The following is a 26,043-nucleotide window of genomic DNA, read 5'->3' on the forward strand; positions in this document are numbered from 1 at the left end:
TATGCTGGCCTCAATTTCTCATCTGCATCAGTTCCCCATTACCTTTAGTTTCTCAATCTTCCAAATATTTATCTCCACCCTAATATAAAACAACATCAGCGCTGGACTCCGGAGCGAAGGTTCCCAAGTTTGAACCCAGTCGGGCTGCCCCCGGACACGCCTTCCATCCGTGCCGGGTTGAGTGTCGAGCTTGTAACTCGGCCTCATAAAAAAAACTGCACTGTGAGAAGGACATGGGGGACCACTCTCAGAATCTTTCCTCCAAGACAATCACTTGAAAAAAAAAAGTGGTCACTGAGGCTCTGACAGAGTATGGCACTCAAAAAAATAAAACAAATGATCTTGTATCCACAACCCTCAGAATCAGAGAACTCGAGAGATTCACTACTCCTAGAGAAGAAACTTCGATACAGGTATGCGTCGCTTAACGTCCACGATACGTTCTGTGAAATCGGGTGTTATGTGATTTGGACGTTGTGCGAACACCAGATTGCCTCTTGCTGCTACTTTCACTAGGAGTGGTTTTGCTGCGTTTTGCTGGAAGTGGTTAAATATAATTGGGTAGACGGTCAAGTTTAGCTAAGTTGATAGTTCTTGCCAGAATAGCTACAATGAGATAAATGGTCTCTTTCTGTATTGTTAAATTTCCTAACTCACCTGAAAGAAACAGAAAATTTGCCAGCTGTTTTAAACAATTTCATCTCACCTCAACTTCAAGAGTGTGTGAATCAAAACATGGCCTAAAAAGTACTCTATCTCAAACTCAGTTCAATTCCCTGGAAGTCTAAAGAAGCCAGATTTTCAAGTCCATTTATACACAACTTGCCTTTCGGATGCATTTTTATTGGTGATGTCTGCTTTGTTGTCGGAGTCAATCCCCTCCAAGAGTTCGTGCTCCTTTAGCAACTCTTGCAAGGCTGCAGCATTTTCTGTGGTCAACAAAAACACCATATGATCAGTTGTGGAATCGCGGTGCACTGCAGCACTGAGAACGTTGGAGGACATGCTGCTTTGCAGCCACAACGGCAACTGCTTCGGCTATTACTCAAGAGATCTGATCAATATTCTATTCTTCATTTGAAGAATTGAACAAGAAGGAAGTTACACTCTTGGAAGTTTATACACAAACTTAAAGATGGTGAAACAGATCACACACAAATCCAAACTGGTTTGGAGTTCAAGCTCTTTAAACAATGGGCATAGATGAACCCCCATCTATATCTGAAACTGGTAGTAACAATATTACAAAACGGAGAAAAAACGGTTGCTTGCTGTGACATGTAAGCAGCACCAGAAAAGTATCCTCACTCTGAATCCCCATAACATCCCACTTAAGATTCTGACAGCAATAGTGAATGGAGGCAATTCTCAGGGCATAATTTACAGATTTTTATTTGCTGGATAGATGGGCAAACCTTTGAGAGATGCCATCAGGTTCATGGGACCATTCAAACCGAGTGCTGAATTTGCATCGGCACTGTTGCTGGCTCCAGATATTCAACAAAAAGCACAAGTGCTGGTCGCAGACTGTGTAATGCCGCTGCCATTCCTCGCCTTACTTGAAAGCACTAATGCCGAGGGACCACGTACCTCTAACAGCAAATGAAGGACAAAATCAGTGCTAACCTTTCTTCTCTGTGATCAGCCGCACCAGCACACCAATCGTGTCCTCATTGGCTTCATCTGATCTGAAGGGAATTGCATTGATAGCTGCAGTAAAAGAAAAGAAAATGAAGAGGGTCCTTTGGGAACTGAAATCATTAAGTACACTAAGCTTCTAATTTGTTCTCTGTAGGGTTTATCCTACAATGAAGAAATTAGACTTTATAGGCATGAGCACGAGGTAAGACATTTGCAGGATACATAAGCAAGAGATTCTGCAGATTCTAAAATTACACACACACACACCGCTAGAGGAACTCAGAAGGTCAAGCAGTGTCTATGAGAGGACTAAACAGGATACACATTCACAGCTGAAAGCACTGAATGTAGAGAGCTCCATTTTTGTTTGATAAGCTCTGGTGACAGTACACACCACTTTGTAACAAGTGTCCTAACGTATAGGGAGTTCATTCCTCCATATTGTAGGAAGTTACAGAGCACAAGTATTGACTGAAGTAACATTTCATACAAAATACCTCAAGATTAAACACTTCAAGGGTCACATTCAAAGGATAGAGCCGAGACCAGTACCTTGGCTAAACATTGCTGATTTAAATCCTAACAGATACACAAAAGCTTGTGACAGGCAAACTCAAGTTTTCACTTTTTTCTGGGATTTGGGTAAAACCCAACAAGTTGGCGTAATAAAAATAATAATAATAATAACAACAACCACCCCTCATATCTAGTTATTCCGAGAGCATTACGACAACCACGTAATACAGGAATGGCAAAGTTCAAAGTACATATATATCACCATATACTACCCTGAAGTTTATTTTCTTGTGGGCATTTGTAGGAAATAGAAAGAAACAATAGTGAAAGAGATGAGCAATGTGCAAAAGTCAAAATGTGCAAGTCCGCAAAGAAGAAGTAGTAACAACTAAATGAACAATAAATATTGAGAACACTAGTTGTAGAGTCCTTAGGTTGTAGATCAATTCAGTGCTGGGGTGAGTGAAGTTATCTCCTCTGGTTCAAGAGCCTGATGGTGGAGGGATAATAAATTATTTAACCTGCTGGTGTGAAACTGAAGGCTCCTGTAGTTCTTTCTCGATGACAGCAGTGAGCAGCATGACTTAGATGGTGGGGGTCTTTGATGAAGGATGCTGCTTTCCTGCAATACTGCTCCCTGTAAGTTTGCTCAGTGGTGGGGTGGGTTTTACCTGAGACGGACTGGGCTACATTAACTACTTTTACAATTTTTCCATTCAAGGGCATTGGTGTTCTGTGATGCAACCAGTCAGTTATTTCTCCACCACATATATATAGAATTTTGTTAAAGTTTTCGAGGACATGCCAAATCTGCACAAATTCTAAGTAGAGGCAATACCATGCCTTCTTTGTAATGGCACTTACTTGCTGAGCCCAGGACAGATCCTCTGGAATGATAATTCTGAGGAATTTAAAGCTGCTGACTCTCTCCACCTCTGATCCCAGATGAGGACAGGTTGATGGACCCCCAGTTTCCTCCTGCTGTAGTCTATAATTAGCTCTTTGGTTTTGCTGACACTGAGTGAGAGGTTGTTGTGGCACCACTTCGCTAGATTTGCAAACTACCTCATATATGCTGATTTGTCACCACCTTTAATTTGGCCAACAACAGTGGTGTCATCAGCAAACTTAAATATGGCATTGGAGCTGTACTTGGCCTCACAGTCATACTTTAAGTATAAAGCAGAATAGGGGGCTGAGGACACAGCATTGTGCTGATGTTGATTGTGAAGGAGATGTTGTTACCAATCCGCACAGACTGGGGTCTGCAAGTGAGGAAATCGAGGATCGAGTTGCACAAGGTGATATTGAGGACCAAAGCCATATGGGGAGCACAGTGTTGCAATTAAGGTTACTGCCTCACCACACCAGAGACCCAGGTTCAAGGGAATCTCTGTAGAGACCGAACGTTTGCCCTGATCCAATTTCTTCTCATAGTTCCAAGACATACAGTTTATTATGTTAATTGTCTGATGCGTGTCTGGCCCAAGTTCCAAAAAAAAAACGTTGCATGGAATAGGACTATTTCCTGGAAATTATAGTTCATGTCTCCAAGCCAGGCAATAACCTGGTAAATCTTTTACGCACGTTTTCTAGTTTAATAATCTCCTTCCTACAACAGGGCAACCAAAATTGTACATAATACCATAAGTGTGGCCTCACTATTAGCTTGTATAACTGCAACACAACTTCCCAATATAGTGCCCTGACTTATGGCAGCCAGCGTGTTAAAAACATTAGCAGCAATTAAAAGCCAGTTAGATAAATACATGGATAGGAGGGGTCTAGGGGGCTATGGGCCAAATGCTAGCAGATAGGACTGGACCGTCTTTGGATGAGTTCGGCCAAAAGGTCTGTTTCCATGTGGTGTGACTAATTTAGATTCAAATTCAGTGCACAAATGTCACTACATTTCATACAGGTAACATTTCTACCCCAGGACCTCCAGTGACAGACAGACAGACTCCCTAACTATAATGCTCGTCCATGCCTCTCAACTAGCCATATCATGTTTTGGGTTTCCAAAATGAACTTTATCTTGCTACCTGAACTGAGAACGCATTGGAAAAAATACACCAGCACCTCTAATTTTTGAAGAAGTCAAGGAAAGGAAATTTTTAATATTTCACTCCTTAAAATATAGCCATGTTCTAATTTTTCTTTGACCGTGTTTCTATAATGAACTCCATTTGGCCTAGTTAGTGGAACTTTAAGGTGTTTTTACACTCACGCTGGCATTGGGCCAAGACTCCTGACAGTTTCCTTTTACACAAAGGCAGGAAATGGCTTAACCACGAAGAATTACCCCGGCATCGAATATTCTGATTGGTTAGCTCTGACCAGACAGAAAACTGAATTAATATCTTGTACTAGATTTTCCTCTATCAGAGAATACCCAGTGCATTAAACATCAGATGGGAATTAAAACCAAATCTCTCTGAGAAAATGTTCAACTGTGTGGCTACACAGCTTTGTTGATACAAACATTACATTATCTAATTTATACAACTTTGTGTAAAAAACTATTCCTTTCCCTTCGAAGAAACTGGACGATGGATTCAGTCTGATCCTCACTTAAGACTGTTTTGTGCAGCAGTCAGTTGACAAATCAGGAGCAAGTGCCATGGTTTTTTATTGTCCCCATTTCTACAGACAATAAATGTTGAGGTGATCTGTACTGTGTTGCTATTTTATCGCCACCCAGGGGTGGTTGCAGTCTGAACTACACTGCCTGGTTGAACACAGAAACTCAACATTTAAGTAGTTGAACAAGCACTTGAATCACTGAGGCACAGCAGACTACAGCCATCAATATCCATCAGAGATTGTCTGCCTGGCATCAGTGGGCACATAACAAGGCTTGCAATATGCACCAACCACCACCTACTCCCACAGCTGATTGGGAGGCACTAAACAGGTACTACACCTTGCCCAAGGGTAACCTGCAGGCTAGCAGAGGGAAGGAGCGCTTTACACATTCTTTGGTAGAAGCGTATCTCCATCCTACCACCCAAATAGACTATAAGCTTTCTATAGCAACAGTAAAGGTAGAGCAGCCAAAACCACAACTTGCTGAATATGAATTTAAATAAGGCTTCAGTGGGTTAAGTTAATAATGTAAATGTAAATCAGTCCGAATATCAGAACCATCAAATAGTAAGTAAATAAGGACAAAGGAAATACAAGTAGAATGGTAGTTAACAGAAAGGGAATAAAAAGGCCTTCTCCGGGCACTTAACTAATATACTTGGTGAAGTCAGGTAAATTAAGACAGCAAAATATACTTCTTATGTAGGTAAGGTGCACTCTAGAAATATTAAGTAGCTTTTTGAGAAAGAAATGTCTGAGTATGGTGCTGTTGTTAGATTTATAATAAGAGCTAGTTGAGGAACTGGGTACGTCAAAAATTTATGGAGGAGATTCTGGAAAGCTTTAGGCAGAAGGTGTGGAATTTATTGCCACAGATGGCTGTGGAGGCCAGGTCATTCGGTAGATTTAATACAGAGCTTGATAGGTTCTTGATTAGTAAGGGCATCATAGGTTACAGGAAGAAGGCAGGAGAAAAGGTTGAGAGCGATGATAAATAATGGAATAGAGGAGCAGACTTGATGGGCCAAATAGCGCTGACTCTGCTCCAATGTCTATGATCTTACCAGGATATCTGACAGATAAATGGGATTACTACAGGTGGTACCTGGTCATCATGAACATAGTGGTCCTAAGGACTGGTTTCTCTGCTGTCTGGATATAATACTTAGTGCTCTGCCACTATGTTATTTGGCTCTTTCTGAAACCTGTATCAAAACATCCACAGCATTTAACAAAGTCAGCCACTGGAGTCCAGTGCTTTGCTGACTTGGGCGAGTCTTAACTCTTATTATGGAATGCTATAAACAATGTCTTCTATTGTCTGCTGACTCCATTTTAAATTTCATTGGAAGTATTTGAATCCAATTTGAATAACAAAAAAGCTAGAATTTCTGCACAATTCCAAAGACAATATACATCATTCATTCAGTTTGAGATTTGTCATTTTTGGCCTCCCAAACCCACAACTTTCTCACACTCTTCCTTAAGGAGCCTTGTCCTGGTTAATGCTTCTACAGATTCAAACACAAAGGGTTTCTGCCTGAAACATCGACTGTACTTCCCCCCCATAGATGCTGCTTGGCCTGCTGAGTTCCTCCAGCATTTTATGTTTTGCTAGCACATCCAGCATCTGCAGATTTTCTCTTCTTCACAAAAGGCAAGGTCAAGTTACACCACAGGAGGAATACTTATCTGGCCTCATCTCAGACTCGATTTAACATCCACAAACTCAATACTTAGCTGTAGTTATAACAGTCCTCCAAAATGAAGAATCACAGTGATATGGAATCTGGAGGAAATCTCTCTTCACCTTAGCACAGAGGACTGATATTCACTATACCCCCACATTTGCAAGAATCTCTTGCTGCATAGAGGAAGTGGTGACCACACTGTTAATCCCTCTCTGTATATTGTATGTTTTAATGATTGAGGGTGGTGTGGTAGAGTAGCTGTTAGCGCAATGTTATTACAGCGCCAGTGATCTGGGTTGTGTTCTGCCACTCTCTGCAAGAAGGACTTTGTATGTGTTTCTCTGTGACTGTGTAGGCCTCCTCCGGGTCCTTTGGTTTCCTCCCATTTTCTAAGGGTATATGGGTTAGGATGTTAATTGGCCATTTGGGTGTTATTGGGCAGCAAGAAGAGGCTGATTCCATTCAGCATCTCCAGATAAAATTTTTTTTAATTCTACTACAATTTACTGAGCATGGGCCAATTTCACCTCATAGCACACCTCCCCTATCCCAGGAAGGAATCAAGAGAACTGACGCAAAATAGTTATCTTTAGAGTTATAAAGTCAGATGCAGTAACAGACCCTTCGGCCCAGTGTCCAAGCCAGCCATCAAAACCAATCCATTTTACTCTTCCAACATTTCTATTAACTTGCCCCAGAATCCACACACAGCGATCAATTTACACAGCCATTTAACCTATCACGCCATGGGTCTTTGGAAAATAGAGCACGAATTCAAAAACCTGTGTTCATAGGAAGGCATGGCCAATTTCTCAACAGCTGCACTGGTCAGAATTGATTCTGGGTGGTTGAGGCTGTACCTAGTACACCGTATGAGGTCAACCTTCAGCAGTTCTGATCGTCTTACCCATCAAGACCAGAATGGCTCTGTACAGAACAATCTGATTGGTCGTGTTTCCTGTTCTTTATCCCAGAGCTTGTAAACTGCCTTCTCACCAGTGTCCCAGTGATTCAATTTCCATCATCCTTCCAACAGCAAATTCCAGATGATAGCTGCCCACCCCATCTTTACTTCACCCTCTCCTTTAAATCTTGAATGAGAAAACAGAGGTGCCGTGACAAGTAAGTTACAAATCAGATCAATGACAACCTTATCCTATGCTACATCACGTAGACTTCTCAAAGGCAACAAAAGACTTCTGGGCTCATCACCCTTTCCTACGTAGGCTCTTTTTGCTGATAGGTCTACAAAAGACTGAGAAGGGGGTTTAACTGGCTACCTGAGCCAAAGGATGTGAGATGCCTTTCCCAAACCTATGCCTATACAAACAGATTTAAATGGATTCTCAAACTCCCTCCAGCTTATCTGATGCCAACTGTGATAAAATACAAGGAGCTAAAACGGAACAAATTTTCTTACAATTAAAGCTTATAATTTTTGGATCTGGTTACACTTTTAATTTAATACCAGGTACAGCTTGGTCTTGGTTGTAGCCTTGATCAAAAGCAAAATGCTGCTTTGTAAACAATTCCATGTAATTACTGGGCTGGATGAAGATGCTCTCCAAATTTCTCACATAAACAGCGAATCAGTCAATGCTTTCTCCATGCCAATTGCCAGTCTAGTTCAACAATCCTCACAGATCAGAATTACATAAATCAACACCAAACTAGAGTAACTGTTCAATTACCCACCTACTCTCGGTAACTCTTATGCAATAAAGGGAAAGGATAACTCCTTCTGAGCATAGTTTCACAGGGGAACTACCCCAAGGGGAATAAGGTCACTTCTCATTGCTAATGTTGCAAAGAAATAAACTACCAAAGGATTGACAGAAATTCAGAGTTGTTGATTTTTAACCACTACCGCCAAAGTTTTACTGAATAAATAAAATAAGTAGAATCAGTTAGGCTGCTGACAATTTTATACTGGTCCCCAAAGAAACAAAAATCAAGTGTGAAGGGGGTGGCAGAATAAAAGGATTCATCATTTCCGTAAATATGCAGTCTTTGCTGCCTACAGAAGATAGAAGATTTTTATATAATGGTAGCAATGCAGTAAGTTTTCCTGGGCTCTGCAAATGAGCTGGGCAGGTGGGCATCTTTACAAATGGAGAATGAAGGAACAACATCCGTCTGAGGAGTGATAGCTTTGTGATTTGATTTCTAGACGGGTATCCAGAGAGCTAGACATCGCACAGATGCTGTTGTTGTGACTGGGGAATTTAAATTCGGAATTTTTTAAAGACCTGGAGGTTGCCAGATTGCTGGGGCAAAAAAATGCTGATTTAATGTCCTTTGGAAAAAGAATTCTGTTGCCTTAAATAAATCTGGCCCAAATATGATCTCTGAACATTCAAACAGCTATCTTTATAAATAAAACTGGAAAATGCTGCAATTCTGGCAATGTCAGTGGAAGGAGAAACAGAGTTGATGCTTCAGATCAATAACTTTTCATCGAACCTCGGAAAAGTTAAAAATCAAATGCTTTAAGCCAGAGGTTCCCAATTTTTTAAAATTTATATATATATATACACCATGCAGCCTTACCATTAACCTGCAGAAACCCCTGCTTTATGCTGCAGTAAAGGAGAGGTGCAGAGAGCAAAGGGTCACACATCTTAAAGGGCCAGAAGTTAGAAAGAAAAGCCTGGTGATCTGAAATAGTTGAATTCAATAATGTGCTTTTAAAAAGATGAGACGCTATTCTTTGAGTTTTTGTTAGAACAATGCAGAAAGACTAAGGCGAAATAGGGGAATAGCATTGGGATGGAGAACTAACAGCCAACTGGAAGCTCAGTCAGACTCGCTGACTCTACAGGGACATAACTGAAGAGCAGTCACTCAGTCTAAAGGAGACCACTTGGGTGAATGGAGCACACCAAAGTGGAGGTAGAAATGATTCACTGCTCACCCCAAGAGAATGTTTGACTTCCGAGATGGTGGAGAAGGAAGGCGTAAAGAAGGCATCATGCACGTTGGTGATGGAAAGCTGCCATGAGAAGGGGAGTGGCTACTTGTGGTGGAACAGCAAACAAGGGAATAAAGATGTTCATTTTTTAATATTCCCCTGAAATGGCCTCTTAGTTTAAAATGATGGGAAAAAAACTTCCAACCTTTCAAACGGCCCCCACCTCCTGGAAATTTAACTATAGTAGGATGTGACTCTGTATTAAACATAACGCAAGAATCACTCACGAGTAGCCAAAACACAGCACAGATCAGGGCCTCTATGTGACCATTTTAACATAAACAATGAGTATAACTTAAAGCAATTAAAGCATTTACAAATAGTCTATCATCCAACTGTAGGCAGGGAAAAAAACTTGCTTGCCCAAACATTTCTCTTTACGAGCTGATGGCATTAACTGAAAAGGCAAGAACTAAAGTTGAGGCATGCCTGGGCACCTTCAGATCCATCAAAAATAACTCCAAATCGAACTACAAAAAAAGAGTGAGCATTAAAGCAGAGCTTTATACAGATGCAGATTTGCATAGGTGTATTAGTATTTAGGACAAGAAAAATATAAACAGTATAATTTGGATTGTATTTACCCAGCTTCCCATTGGGACTTTCATCATCAGATTTTTCTGAGGTACAGCGGTATCCCTTCTTCTTCAGGGCATTGCAGATGAAAATTCCGCACAATCCCACAATGCAGAAGACCGGCACCAATGCGAAGACAACAAACTCTGTGTGCTTCTCCTCATTTGTCACCTCCTTGCTCTCGTTGGAAGACTTTGAAAGGCCTGCCTGATGTGTGTGCTGGGTATTCCGTGCCACACGTATCAGACGGGAATAAAGCCCTGGCAAAAACAAAAGTGACCTTAATTATCAGGCACAATAAAGACTTTATCCACTTTATCCACCTCATTTAAATTTGCTGCTGCTTCATTAAAAGATGAAAAAAATTGTCATCTAATCATCCCGCACTGATATGGCACAATTGTTCACTTAGGGGAATGAAGACATCGGAGTCTACGCCATTATTAAAAAATCTGCTGGAGGAACTCAAGCAGGTCAAACGGTATCTGTGGAAAGAGTTAAGAGTTTGGGTTGAAACTTGCATGACAGTTCTGATGCAGGAGTTTAACCTGAAATATTGACAGCAGCAGAAGCAGCTCAACCCACCGAGTTCTTCCAGCAGATGTTTTGTTGCTTCAAGATCTGCATTCTCTTGATCTACAAGGAAAGCCTTTCCTTGGTTGTCCCTGGAACTGACAGGGAAATATCCTCTTAACAACCCGATGGTTTGCTAGGCCTCTGTGAAGTCAAGTCACCCACATCACTACAAGTCTGCATCTACAAATAGAATTAATTGACTAAGGATGGATTTTGTCCCAAAAGAACATCATGGAAAGAGGAAGTTATTTATAGCCTAACTGGTCACCATTTATTTATACAGCATGAAATAGGCCCTTCTGTCTCTTCCAGCCATGCCACCAAGCAATCTCAAGTTAAACATGGCCTAATCATGGGGCAATTTACAATAACCAATTAACCTACCAATTGGTGGGTCTTTGGGTTGTGGGAGGAAACCCACGTGGTCACAGGGAGAATGTACAAACTCTTTACAGGCAGAGGTGGGTATTGAACCTGCATCACCTGTACTGTAAAGCATTGTGCTATGTTGCCATGCCATCTCAATTCTGGATATACTGTGTCCCAGTCTAGCTACTAATGATCCACCGTGCTGCTCTAACTCTTTATCAATAAGCTACCGTTCTTTTGACCTTTGCCATCTTTGAACAAAAAGAAATGGTTTTGTGTTTCAATGGATGGATTTGACCGGGGACAAATCACAAACAGCCTTTGCAGGTATTAATATCACAAACACTTACACCCGGACATTAAAATATGACTTTGTCCTTGTGATTGGAATCACTGTCTTGTTTATTCAGATATAGAGGGAGACTTACTTACATTTGCAGAAACAACGGTGTAGGCAAAAATATTAGAAAATAATTGTGAAAGCACTCTAAACGAAGGGAAGTAACATGCAGGTCAGTGGAAGACTTGAGCCCTATCTTTATGCTTTTCGCAGTGACTGATGAGATGACATGAACTGCTGCCAGCCTTGAAGCCTTTCACATTTGTCATTGTGAAAATTGCAACTGTATTAATGACGCACATGGAGTAATTGAATTGCGTGGTAAGCTACTGCTGTAATATTGCTGAAAATACTTTATAATAGGTAAAAATAGAATTGTTATCTAATGTTCCTAATATACAACAATATTCATAAAGATAATCGTTCATTGGTTGGGGTCATTATGATAAAAATATTTGTTTTATTTGTAGTAGGGTATTTTGTCACTGTTCTCCCAGCATCCTCAAAGACCATTTTTTAAATTTTGGATGGCAATAAACATATTTGCAAGACCTACAGATCTAACCAGTTGAGACTATTAGAGTTTGTTTTCAAGCCCATTTTTCTTCAGTGTTGCTCATCTGTCACCATGCGAGTGACATCTTGCCTGGCTTTTAGCATGGAAGCTGAAGGGTAAAGTTGGTACATTTGTGGCAACACAACTGGCTACCAGGAAAGCAGCTTTCTAGTCACCCATGATGGCTGGTAGCCGAACACCCCATGAGGATCAGGTGCATGTGGGGGTGGGGGAGTCTATATATGTCTCCATCCGTTCACTGAGCGTTTGCAGACCACCACAGGGACAGTCCTAATGCAAGCTCCACTGTTGAACCCACACACTGTAGGTGCACAGGTCAGCACCAGCAAGTCAGTGGAGAGCGCTCTGGTGCAACAGTAGGGTGCTGCCATTTCATTTTCACTTCTCTGCACCATGGAGGAAAACAAATTTTAAAAAGTGCAGTGATTCATAGTTTCTGATATTGACATCTAAAAGGAAAACTGAATTCCTGTTTTCTCCTACAATGGAATTTGAATGTGTTCTATGGAATAAGGTACCGACTATTGGATTATTGCACCATAATGCCGCCTGGCTTTCTATGAAATCGGTTTTAAAAAAATAAAAGAGCTTAATTAACAGCACTTGGGAAGCATAAGAGGTTAATACCCACGTATGACATTGCCTGAATAACTGAATCAAACGCATCACCAGAGACAATCACCTCTCTTCATTAATCTCTTCCAAAACTCTAAAATACATTTCTTCTTCATTTGCCCTCCCAGCATCATTGGACTATTTTGCCTATACAAAGAAAGCTTCGTCATTATACACAGTGACACATCTCAAACAAGATCTTCTCGCAATGAGTTGCATTGAGCCGATGTGCTTACACAGGGAATCTGGATAGCGGAAAGGAAAGCACTCCCATTCCACAACTTGACCATCTGGGCAACTTAATCTCAATCTGTATTATATAATGAATATGTACTTCCAGAAAGGAGTACAAAACTGTTTTGTCACAGAATCATAGAACACTATAGCACAGAAAAAAAATCCCTTCAGTTTATTAGTCTACACCAAACTACTAATCTGTCTAGTCCCATCGACTTGCACCATAGTTCTCTATACTGCTCTCATCTGTGTATCTATCCAAATGTCTCTTAAATGTTGAAAGTGAAATCCACGTCCACCACTTCCACTGGCAGCTCATTCCACACTCTCACCACCCTCTAAGTGAAGTTCCTCTTAAACCTGTCACCTTTCACACTTAACCCATGACCTCTCATCTTCAGGGAAAATAGACCAAAGCAGGAAGGGCAAGGCATGGGTTAATGGTTAGAATGCACAAGGAGGAGGAACTGAATTAGTTGTGTGTGTGAGATCACATAAGGAGACTGTGTCTTCAACAGTCAGACAACAAGACACCTATCAGCCTAACAAACAATAAAACTGAGCCGCAAGTGACAGCTGCAGTGTGCGTGAAATAGCAAGCCAAGTTATTTTAGGGTTGTATCTGTGAGCTCGTGGTGTGTTCTGTCAGACACATTAAAGAACAATAAGAAGGTCTAAAGCAGCACAGTCTCTGGATAATCTCAGGAAGTTTATCGAGAAAACTCATTGATGAGAATGTTTCCACTGTCAAATAAACAGATTTTATCTGGGATACGAGGAGATGAAGAGCTTTTGCCTCAACCCTAGGGAACCAGGTTCAATCCTGGCCTCAAGTGGCATCTGTCTGGAGTTTCCCTGTGATCAAGTGGGCTTCCTCTCACATCACAAAGCTAGATTCAAGATTACTTATCGCATGTTACTTCAAAACAGTGAAACGCGTCATTTGCGTTAACAGTCAACACATCCGGGGGAAGTGCCTGGGGTACACTGCAAGCGTCACCACATATCCCAATGCCAACATAGCATATCCATAACAATACAGAACACAAGCAACAAAACAAGCCTTGTTACTCCACCCCACTCACGCACAGACACAGTCCTCCATCCAAGTCAAGCTGTCTCTGACCTCCAGTGGACTGATTTGGACTTGGACACTGAGACATTGGGCCTTTGGCAACCCCAGCAGACCTGCAGAAATCCTCAGACACAGGACTCCGGCCAACTGGCCTTGACTTCTAGACCTCTGACTTGACCCTTGGGCCTTGATCCTCAGCCTCGACATCAGGACATGCTGATCACCAAACACCAGGCCTCAAACTTTGCTCTCCCGATTCACTACACAAGCTAATGATTTCATCGGCCACTATAACTGCCTTTACTATGTAGGTGAGTTGTAGAATTTGGTGCAATTGATAGGAATATAGGGGAATAAAATAGAATTGATGTAGAATTAATGCAAATGGATACTTAATGTTCAGCCTGAAATCGAAAGGCCTCTTTATCTGCTGCCTGAGAAAATGGTTTTGCAACAAGGAATGAGTGTAAATTCACCTGCTGTCGCTTACGGTAAACAGACCATAGTTACAGCTGCCCATTGTACTTTGCTTCTGAAATTCAGTACCGCTGATTTACGCAAGCAACGAGAATATTTCAATGAAGGCCACAAGGACAAGCTGCCAAGGAGGAGGATCCAGGTTCATCTTCAACATTTAAGAGAAATTTGGATAGGTACATGGATGGGAGATGTATGGAGGGCTGTGTTCTGGGTACAGGTCGATGGGACTAGGCAGAATTATATTTTGGCACAAACTAGATGGGCCAAATGGCTTATTTCTATGCTATGGTGTTGAAGGACTGACCTCTACACACAACTGTCCTTGGAGCAAAAGGGCTCACACAAATATTAAAGCTTTAACAACATGCTTGTGACAATAAACCCTTTTGAGTGCTAGAGCCTCTTAGAGCTAAATTGAGAAGTCTGATGGAAGCTAGCCCATCATAAAAGAAACGCTAAACCTGGGAAACAAGATCTCATATTTAGTTTAGCCCTGATGAGTGGTCTTGGCCAAATCACTGGCTTCTTATTCCGCCTAACCCGTTGGGTTCCTCCAGCACTACACGTTTCTCTGTGGATTTCCAACATCTGCCAGAGTCTCTTGTGTTTAAGATAACTCAGATAATGTCTTGGTGTAGACTATGTTAATTATTTAGATTTACACCATAGTTATAGGCCCATCCAGCCAAACAAACATGCACCGCCCAAATACACCTACTAATCAGGCAAGTCTTTGGAACGCGGGAGGATACACAAGCGCCTGGAGGAAACCCATACTGTTTTGGGGAGAACACGTAAATTCCTTACAGCAGCAGAACTGAAGCCCTGTCACTGCTGCTGTAATAGCGTCAGGCTAATTATTACACTCAGCTACACAGAGAAGTGTACTGAGCATCCGGGTGAGGGCAGGTGAGGAGCCACGGCTCACTGCAGAGGTCCGTGCCAGGCTGAGGGATTGTGATGCTACTTTTAGATCAGGGGATGTGACAGCTCTCAGGGAAACAGAAGCTGTGCTTTTCTGCTCCATCAGGAAGGTGAAACGGGAGCATTCTCAGAGAATTTATAGCCACCTGCAATACCAGAGTCACGAGGCACATGTGGCTGGAAATCCAGAGGATTGTAGACTACAAGTCCACCCTGCACATCAATGACCAGGACGCTTCACTCCGAGAGCTGAAGGTTTTCCACGCCCGATTTGACGTGCAAAACAAAGTGCTGGCGAGGAAGGCACCCCTACCCCCAGGGGAGCAGACACTCGGTCTGGCTGAAAACCGAGGTGAGGAAGACCCTGGCCAGAGTCAGCCCAAGCAAAGCTGTGGGGCCCAAAAACATACCCGATTGAGTTCTGAAAGACTGTGCAGCCCAGCTGGAGGAGATGCTGACGAAAATATCTAACTTCTCTCTGGAACAGTCCATTGTCCCCTCAGTTTTCAAGGAGGTGGACATCATTCCAGTGCAAAGGAGGCGACAGTAAACCGCCTAAATGACTATCGTCTGGTGGCATTATCAACCATGATGAATGCTTTGAGCGGCTGGTTAAGGAGCACATTAAAGCCTTTCTCCTGGCTACAATGGACCCTTTGCAATTCGTTTATCACTCAAATTGATTCACTAACGATGTAATAGTCTCTGTCCTCAGCACATCAATCCAGGTTCTGAGGCAACCAGTGCTTCCCCCAGCACCAATGCCTCCCCTCTTCCAGTTCAACACACAGATAAATAAACAGGCTACCACTGTCTACATCCCCTCCTTGCCCTGCACTCACCAACCACACACTAACTGATCTTCACCTCCCACAGCTCCCACCTTCCACCAACTCCCCAGTCATCATGGACTCACCCTCACTGCTGAGCAGGTGAGGAGGTCTCTGGGGAATCTCAGACACAGCAAAAAGTTGGGACTGGATGCTGTGAACCCCAAGGTCCTGAAGGAGTGTGCTGAGCAGCTGTGTGGAGTTCTCCAGCACATTTTCAATCTGAGTCTCAAACTGGAAAGGGTCCCGACTGTGTGGAAAACATCATGTGTGGTCCCAGTACCCAAAAAGGACCAATCAAGAGGCTTGTCCTGTCTCACCTCCGACCCCTGGTCAGATCAGCCCTTGATCCCAGGCAGTTTGCCTACCGGGAGTGCAGTGAAGTTGACGACGCTGTCATCTACCTGCTGAAAAGAGACTACCGTAGATTCCGGACTACAGAGCGCACCTGATTAAAAGCCGCACGCTCTAATTTTAGAAAGAAAATCAATTTTGTACTTGTACAGGCCGCACCGGATTTTAAGCCGCAGGTATCCCACATTGTAATATGTGATATTTACACAGAAAGATATTACACGTGAGGATTTTTTAACTTTTAATTAAATCCGTATGGTAACATAAACAAATATATATTGCAAATGCTTTTTTTCGAACAGTACCTGTAACACAGCTACTTTTAAATATACATACGTATCGGTAACACACAAATTACGTTGCGTATACTTTTTTACTGAACAGTGCACGAACAACATTCCAATATCTCCTAACGACTGGTAAAAAAAATATATATACTGCAGCCTACCAGGAAAAGTTATTGATCACCTTCTTCATCTTCCTCCTGCGCACTAAAACCATCAAAGTCCTTCAGTGTCCGAATTGAACAACCTCAGGATCATGTCACTCACTTAAGTCTTTTCGTTGTCGCTCTCACTTGAGCCCACGCGGTCCTCTTCATCACGCAGCAGAGGAGCCTTTCGAAACCCGTTGGTGATGGTGGATGTTGTGACACGGCTCCACGCATTTAGGATCCACTGGCAGACTTGAGTTAAAGATGCTCTTCGCATGCGTCCTGTTTTGGTAAAGGATTTCTCGCCGCTCGTCATCCAAGCCTCCCACTCAACGCGCAGCGCCACTTTAAATGCCCGGTTCACGCTGATGTCCAGTGGCTGCAAATACTTCGTGGTGCCCCCAGGAATCACAGCTGGAATAGAGTTTGTACTCTTAATGGCAGCTTTCACTGAACTTTCATTGTCAGCCGCTTAAAAAATCACCATCGGTGGAAGCTTTAGTCCGGATGCTGTGCAGCTCAGAACACAAGTAAAATGCGTTCTCTCATGGCCACTTGTTTCCAGTGTGATGGACGAGTCACCATTTTTATTAACAGTCCGAGTGAGAGGCAGGTCAAACGTCAAAGGTACTTCATCCATACTTATGATATCATCTGGCCCGATGGAATTCTCCGCTATCTTTGTTTGAGTGAATGTGCGGAAGTTAGCAAGCTTTTCCTCGTGGTCGGGAGGGAGCTGCTGACACAGAGTCGTGCGTACCCTGACGGACAGGCCTTTTCGTCTCATAAATCTAAAACACCACGATGGCCCACCTCTAAAATCTTCGATTTTCATTTTGGTGGCGATTGCTTTAGCCTTCAGTCTGATCTGCACAGTGGAAACACCGCGGCCGCCTGCTCTCTGTGTGTTAACCCAGTCTTCAAGAAAGTTTTCAAGTTCGGGCCATCTGCTATGATTACCTCTGAAAGCTTTTGTCGTCTTTTTGCATTGACTCAGTTCTTCACGCTGGCATCTCCACCGTCTCAACATCGATTCATTTATGCCAAGATTATGTGCAGCAGCTCGATTTCCTTCTTCAACCGCCAGATTGATCGCCTTTAACTTAAAAGCTGCATCATATGCTTTTCTTCGAGTGTTTTCCATGTTGATGAGGGTGAGTACAAATGACTGATTTACAATAATTTAATTGTGAAAGTGCGCTTGATTTATCGTACAAATTCATTGGACCTCTGTGAACTACTCATCAATTTTATTGGTCTACTGTTACGAGGCAAAATGTTTTTGGCGGCATGAAAAAAAACATGCATTAGCCGCACCGTAGTATAGGCCGCAGTGTTCAAAGCGTGGGAAAGAAGTAGCGGCTTATAGTCCGGAATTTACGGTACTCCCTTTTGGATAAGCGGGGCAGCACTGTGAGGATCATGATTTTTGATCTCAATACCATCCAGCCCTCATTACTGCAGGAAAAGCTCCATTCAATGCAGGTTGACACGTTTTATTGTGTCCTGGATAATGGACAACCTGACTGGCAGACACATTTTGAGCGACTTCAGAGCTAAGTGTTTGATTTGAGGTGGCCATCATTCCAGTGCAAAGGAGGCGACAGTAAACCGCCTAAATGACTATTGTCTGGTGGCATTAATATCAACCATGATGAATGCTTTGAGCGGCCCCGCAGGGATCTGTATCTGCTCCCTTCTAGCTTACCCTGCACACCTCGGACTTTAGATACAACACTGAGCCATGTCATCTGCAGAAATTCTCTGATGACCCAGCAATAGTTGGATGTATAAGGGAGGGCAGGAGGATGAATACGTGGAGGACTTTATTAAATGGTGTAAGTTGAATCATCTGCAGCCCATCATTAGCAAGACAAAGGAGATGGTGATGGACTTTAGGAAGACTAAGCCTGCACTGCTCCCTGTTACTATTGATGGTGAGAACATGGATGTGGTGAGGACCAACAAGCACCAGGGGGTGTACCTGGTGGACCTCCAGAAGAGCCAGAGTTGCCTCTACTTCCTGAGGAGACTGAGGTCCTTTGGGGTATGCAGGCATGTTCTACCAGTCTGTTGTTGCCAGTACAATCTTCAATGCAGTGGTGTGTTGGAGCAATGGCATCAACATTGGTGATGTCAACATGCTCAATAAACTGATTAAAAAGGCAAGTTCTGTTATAGGAGTCAAACTGGACACACTCAAGGCTGTGGTAGAATAAAGCACCCTACAGAAAATACTGGCAATTAGACAATAGACAGTGGGTGCAGGAGTAGGCCATTCGACCCTTCTAGCCAGCACTGCCATTCACTGTGATCATGGCTGATCATACGCAATCAGTACCCCGTTCCTGCCCTCTCCCCATATCCCTTGACCCCACTATCTATAACAGCTCTATCTAACTCTCTCTTGAATGCATCCATAGACTTGGCCTCCACTGCCTTCTGGGGCAGAGCATTCCACATATACACCACTCTCTGGGTGAAAAAGTTTTTCCACATTCTGGACAATAGTTCTGACCCTCTGCATGCCACTTTGGCTGAACAGGAGTACTTTTAGGAACAGACCAGGAAAACTGCACCGCTCTAAAGAGTGCTATACGAGGTCATTCTTACCCTTGGCCTTTAGGCTTTATAAAGAGACCATTAGACAGGAGCAGAATTAGGCCATTGAGTCTGCTCCATCATTCAATCATGGCTGATCCTTTTTTTCTCCTCCTGAACTCCATTTCTCGGCCTCTCCCCGTAACCTTTGATGCCGTGGCCAATCAAGAACCTATCAATCTTTGCCTTAAATACACCCAATGAACTGGCCTCTACAGCTGCCTGTGGTAACAAATTTCACAAATTCACACCCTTTAGCTAAAGAAATTTCTCCGTATCTGTTCTAAGTGGATGTCCCTCTATCCTGAGACTATGCCCCCTTGTCCTATGCTCCTCCACCATGGGAAACATCCTTTCCACATCTACTCTGTCTAGGCCTTTCAACATTCGAAAGGTTTCAATGAGCTCCCCGCATCCTTCTAAGGTCCAGGAGACAGACCCAGAGCCATCAAACGTACCTCTTGACAACCCTTTCATTCCCGGATTCGTACTTGTGAACCGCCTCCAGACCCTCTCCAATGCCAGCACATCCTTTCTTAGATTAGGAGACAAAAACTGTTCACAATACTCAAGATGGCATTACCAGTGCCTTTTAAAGCCTCAGCATCACATCCTTGCTGTTGTATTTGAAACCTCTCGGAATAAATGCTAACATTGCATTTGCCATCCTCACCACTGACTCAACCAGTAAGCTAACCTTTAGTGTGTTCTGCACAAGGACTCCCAAGTCCCTTTGCATCTCAGAATTTTAGATTTTCTCCCCATTTAGAAAATAATCTGCACATTTATTTCTACTACCAAAGTGAATGAACCTGCATTTTCCAACATGTATTATTTCAATTGTCATTTTCTTGCCCCTTCTCCTAATCCAAGTCCTTTTGCATCCTACCTGTTTCCTCAACACCACCTGCCCCCCCCATCAATCTTTGTATCATCTGCAAACTTGGCAACAAAGCCATCTATTCCATCATCTAAATCACTGATATACAACATAAAAAGAAGTGGTCCCAACACCGACCCCTGTGGAACACCACTAGTCACTGGCAGCCAACCAGACAAGGATCCTTTTACTCCCACCTGCTGCCTCCTACTAACTTCCAATGTTCTAATCATGTTAGTAACTTTCCTGTAATACCATGGGCTCTTAGTAAGCAACCTCATATGTGGCACTTTGCCAAAGGCCTTCTAAAAGTCCAAATATACACATCCACTGCATTTTTTCATCTATCCTACCTGTAATCTCCTCAAAGAATTCCAACAGGTTAGTCAGGCAAGAATTTCCCTTAAGGAAACCATGCTGACTTTGGCCTATCTTGTCTTGTGTTACCAAATACTCCATAACCTCATCCATAACAAGTGACTTCACCATCTTCCCAACCACTGAGGTCAGACTAATGGGTCTATAATTTCCTTTCTGTTGTCTTCTCCTTCCTTAAAGAGTGGTGGCATTTGCAATTTTCCAGTCCTCTGGCACCATGCCAGAGTCCAATGATTTTTGAAAAATCATTGTTAATGCCTCCACAATCTCTAACTCTATCTCTTTCAGAAACCAATGGTGCAGACCATCTGGTCTGGGTGACTTATGTACCCTTAGGTCTTTCAGGCTTTTGAACACCCTGTCCCTTGTAATAAATAACTGCAATCACTTCTCTTCCCTCAAACTCTACAACATTGGCACACTGCTAGTGTCTTCCACGGTGAAATCTTCCACAATGTGTCAACCTAAACGAGGGAAGTGATGTCCCCCCCTCCTGATAGACCCTTTGAAGTAACTTATTTTTAAAATTCTTTCTTACTTCTTTTAATATTTGCATATCTGTGCACTTGTAATGCTACTGTGACACTGTAATTTCCTTTGGAATCAACGAGCGCCTATCATTCTGTCCTGGCCCACCTGGAAAATGGGGAGTCATATGCCAGACTGCTTTTTATAAACTTCAGTTCAACATTCAACACCATCACACCTCAGAGACCGGCGGGGAAACCATCCTTGCTGGGTCTCAACACCTCCCTCTGCAACTGGATGCTGAACTTCTTAACAGTAAGGCCACAGTCAGTCCGTGTGGGCAGCAACATCTCTAGTCTCATTAAGCTGAGTATCGGAATTCCCCAGTGCTGTGTGCTCAACCCACTGCTGACGCACGACTGTGTCACAGGATCCCGCTCCGACCAAGTCATCAAGCTTGTGGATGACACAACATCAGTTGGCCTATCAAGAATGATGTTGAGACAGACTGTAGAGAGGAAGTAGAGCAGCTGGTGGATTGGTGTGAGAAGAACATCCCGATCCTGAACATGAACAAGGAAATCACTGTGGACCAGGAAGGTGCAGACAAACCACCCTCCTCTGCTAATACATGGCTCCTCCATAGACAGAGTTCAGTGCATCAAGTTCCTGGGACTTCACATCGCGGATAACCTCACCTCCCTGAACAAGGCGGCACAGCCCCCCTCCCATCTTAACTGCGTTTTACAGGAGCACCATTGAGAGCGTCCTGCATCTCCATCTGGTACGGGAGCAGTCGAACATCGGACCACAAGTCTCTACAAAAGACTGAGAACAGCCGAGGGGATCATAGCGGTCTCCCCACTAACTACCAGGGAGACTGTATATGCAGGGCCCTTGGTATTAGTAAGGATCCCACCCATCCACCCAGCATCTTCTTTGACTTTCTACCATCAGGATGGAGACTCCGATGCTTAAAAATTAGAATGATCAGGATGGGAATCAGTTTCATCCCCCAGGCCATTAACCTTCTGAACTCCCTGCCACATCGTATTTGAAGTGTCATGGGTTAATCTGTTCTGTACCTTACAATGTTTTAACATTAATGCATTTTAGTTTGTTATTTATGTGTGATTCATCTGTAGATTTTTCCACTTGCCTTCATGTTAGCTTGGTACGCGTACTACTGTGCTTTACACCCTGGTTCAGAGAAACATTGTCTCATTTCTATATACATTATATACATGTGCACAGTTAAATGACAATAAACTTGGCTCGACACTACTGCGCCCCCTGCATTACTGTGGATTCACCAGCTTCTACCAACAAGACTTACCTGAACATTCTACAGCTCCCAGTGGAGCAGATGAACATGGCAGACATTTCTCTAATCCAGAGGTTTCTTCAACAGAGGCATAATGCCTACAAAAGAAAGCAAAAATGAGCTGTTAGTTAAACAATAACTGCTTTGATAATGTTAAAAAGACATGATTATATAACCCGATATTTCAGCTGCTTTTACAGTTATACAAAGCTATTAAGATATATCAACTCCAGAAAAAAATACCTTGTAAAGACTCCTCCAGAGCTAAGGGAGTAAAATTCAAAATCCTATCTGGGAATTCTCTCCTGAGCTGCTCTGCCTTACCATATTTATTAGCCAAAGACTCCATTTCCACAATCCAACAATGATCCACTGTCAATCCAGTTCAGTTATGACAGCAAGCAGTGGCTGCTCTAAACAAACCTCTGGCCCATCTATTTGCTCAAGGTGAATCCTAGACCAGCATTTCACACAAACCCAAGTCACTTCAAAACTCCTCAGGCTTTTATCAGTTGGGTAGGTTAAACTGGAAAAAACAATGTGCAGCTAGATGCAAGAGACAGAAATTTAGAACTGAGTTGATTACTGATGCTTCTACTGCCTTGATCTTGACAGGTCACTGGAATGGATGGCACAGAAACCCGAGTGACATGGCAAGATACCAGAATACGGTCAGATGTGATAAAGTGAAAGAGAAGCCCTCATCCTTCTCCTCCTGCATAGCTGTACTTTTCTAGGGGTTCAGAATAGTTAGTAAAAATAACAACATTTTCCCAGCCTTCATTCTAAAGCAGATTCCTTCACTATGAATGAACTTCCACACAGATCTGAACCAGATCATTAAAAGGGTATTTATCCACACAATTTTAATGTACGTTCTTCAACTGGAAGCATTGCTCAAATTCCACAAAATATAGATCTTTCAATTTCAGCTTCAAATTCTAATATCAAATGTTATTGTTGATCTCACTCTGAACCCCAAATCCATCCTCCATTCTTAATTGTCTGTTGAGGGTTCATTCACAGCCACATCATTATCTGTAGGCTATTTAGCTTAAAGACATACAATGGAAAAGAGCAAATTGGATAAAGTACTTGAACTTTCAACTTAGGATACTTATTGATAATTAATTCAATATAAACTAAAGAAAAAACATTTATCCACTATTTTTTCTCCCAGAATTCCCATTCAACCAGCAAATGTTTGTAAGAATGATTTATTTTAATGTATTTCACAATAATGCTGGTTATTTATAGATACAGAATGGTAATTCTACAAGGGCCTGTTAAAAAGCAATCATTGTTTTTCTAAAGGGCAAAAAGTTGGCAGTTTGGCAACTTAAGTTTCTGCCTAGAACCTTAGCATGTGATATACAGTATTTTGAGAAATGTTATGCAACTGGCACAATCAAACAAGTTGTACTGTCCCACCTCCCATGGCTGCCAGATGTCTGAGGGTGCACTGCTGCAATTGGGTGGCCATCACTCTGCTAATCAAAGACACTGCTTCCCCATTCTGTAAATGAAAGGAATCATGGAAAGTTTTCAGACACCTTGCTCCAAAATTACACACAAATTGATGGGAATTTAAGAATTACATAGAGCTGTCTTATATTTTGTATTCTCATGAGAATTACATAACAAAAATGTCCTATTAGGGAGTTTTAAAGCCAACCCTTGGGCTGGCAGCTGATGTAGTGGTATCAGCACTGGACTTCGAGGCGAGAGTCCTGAGTTCCCAACCTGGGCAGCAGTAGTATCTTTGCGGAAGAAAGGCCTGGCACAAAAACCTGAAGGACAACTACATTATCCGTAGGGTCGCCATGATTCAACAGTGACTCCATGGCACTCGACAAAGCCAGCCTAGTGACTACAGGAATTGTTGCTCCAGATGTACAAGTGGTAAGATTTTTTTATTTAATGACCTGATGTGGTTTAAGTTTCCTTCTAAAGAGGTTTCCATGTAAATATTGTCAGACATTATTATGGAAAGATCAGTTAATGTATTATAATTACTAGAAACTAGAACTATTAGATCAGGCTTTTCTGGCTAAGTCTGGATATTCAGGAAACAAGATGATTTTGGTAATTAATAAGCTAACAGTCCTTATTTACTGCTGATTCACCAGTTTAGAATGACTGATTCGATAGTAATAGCTTTCTGCCGCGTACAGTTTAAGCCTCCCACTCCCATTAGGGTTGAAATTCCAGTCACTTCTGAAATGGTCAATCAACTACCAGCAAAGCACAGTGAGGAGACTGCAAATACATTTGAGCTCAAAGTCACAGGGAAGAACGTAGCACTTGATAAAGGAGAAATTTCATTTACAATAAGGATGAGAATCTATCTGAAGTAGCTGGGTGATGAGTTACTGGCATTCCCAAGAGGCAAATGTAAACAACAGCCTCAGCATTAAATTAAAAATTCATTCTGAATAAATTCCCTGAGCTGAAAGGACTCAACAGTGAGAAGTTGAACCTGGTTATAGTGCCTTTGATTCTAATTCACAAATCATCTGAGCTTATCGGTTAAAGAAAAGAGGCCTGTACAAATGTTTTAGATAACAGTGGGGAAGAAAGCACATTTGGCCAAATTGTCAAAGCCAGTTCCTGTCTGAGTATTTACATCTCCAGCACATACCATTAATTTACCCTTGTCCATCTCCTCATGGCGTCAGGCTGTTTAGCAAATCTTGTGCCACACAGGTTTTACTGACGCCTGCTGAGAACCACACAAATGCCTCTGTGCTCTCATGGTGATGAAATTTCCTTCAATTGATCCTTGACACAAAAACACAGAACATAACAGCACAGTACAGGCCCTTCGGCCGAAGATGTTGTGCTGAACTTTCAACCTACTCCAAGATTAATCTATCCTTTTCCTTCCACATCACCTTCCATTTTTCTATCACCCCTGTGCCACTAGAATGGACCTTACAGAACATTACAGCATGTTGAGCCATTTTCCCAGAGTGGAATTGCTAATATGGGGGGCATAATTTTAAAGAGATTGGAGGAAGGCAGAGGGCGGATGTTAGGCAAGATTTTTAAAAACAGTGTTGTGTGCATGGAACACTCTACTAGGGGTGGTAGTAGAGGCTGATACATTAGCGGCATTTAAGATACTCTTAGATAGGCACAAGAATGTTAGAAAAAAGTAGAGCTTTGTAGGAGGTAGAGTTAGGTTGATTTTAAGAGTTGTTTAAAAGGTCAGCAGAACAGTGGGCTGAAGGGCCTGTACTGTGCTGAAAACTTTAGTGATAAAAACACAAGATTGCAGCACAGGAACAGGCCATTCGGCCCTCAATGTTGTGCTGAACCAGCTAAAAAGCAAATCCCGAACACCAATCCTTTCTACGTACACAATGTCCATATCCCTCCATCTTCCTTACATCTATATGCCTATCCAAACATCTGTTTAAAGCCTCTAAAGTATTTGCCTCTACCACCATACCAAGCAACACATTCCAGGCATCCATGACTGAGTAACAAAAAAAAATTACCCCTCACATGCCCCCGAACCTACCCCTCTCACCTTCAATGCATGCGCTCTAGTATTAGACATTTCAACCCTTGGAAACATTCTGTCCACTATCTA

General features: G+C 42.5%; 1 protein-coding gene across 1 annotated transcript in view; it reads right to left on the reverse strand.

Annotated features, from left to right (window-relative positions):
* The window catches only part of relt (RELT TNF receptor), a 72,055-nt gene that overhangs the window by 17,172 nt on the left and 28,840 nt on the right, over window positions 1-26,043 (reverse strand). The window contains exons 5-8 of the mRNA XM_059963952.1: window positions 22,458-22,543; window positions 9,993-10,244; window positions 1,627-1,710; window positions 827-929 (exon numbers count right to left, since the gene is read on the reverse strand). Of these exons, the coding sequence (XP_059819935.1) occupies window positions 827-929; window positions 1,627-1,710; window positions 9,993-10,244; window positions 22,458-22,543 (525 nt within the window). The remainder of the gene's footprint in view (window positions 1-826; window positions 930-1,626; window positions 1,711-9,992; window positions 10,245-22,457; window positions 22,544-26,043) is intronic.

Source organism: Hypanus sabinus, chromosome 3 (assembly GCF_030144855.1).
Source record: "Hypanus sabinus isolate sHypSab1 chromosome 3, sHypSab1.hap1, whole genome shotgun sequence".
NCBI classification, from domain to species: Eukaryota; Metazoa; Chordata; class Chondrichthyes; order Myliobatiformes; family Dasyatidae; genus Hypanus; species Hypanus sabinus.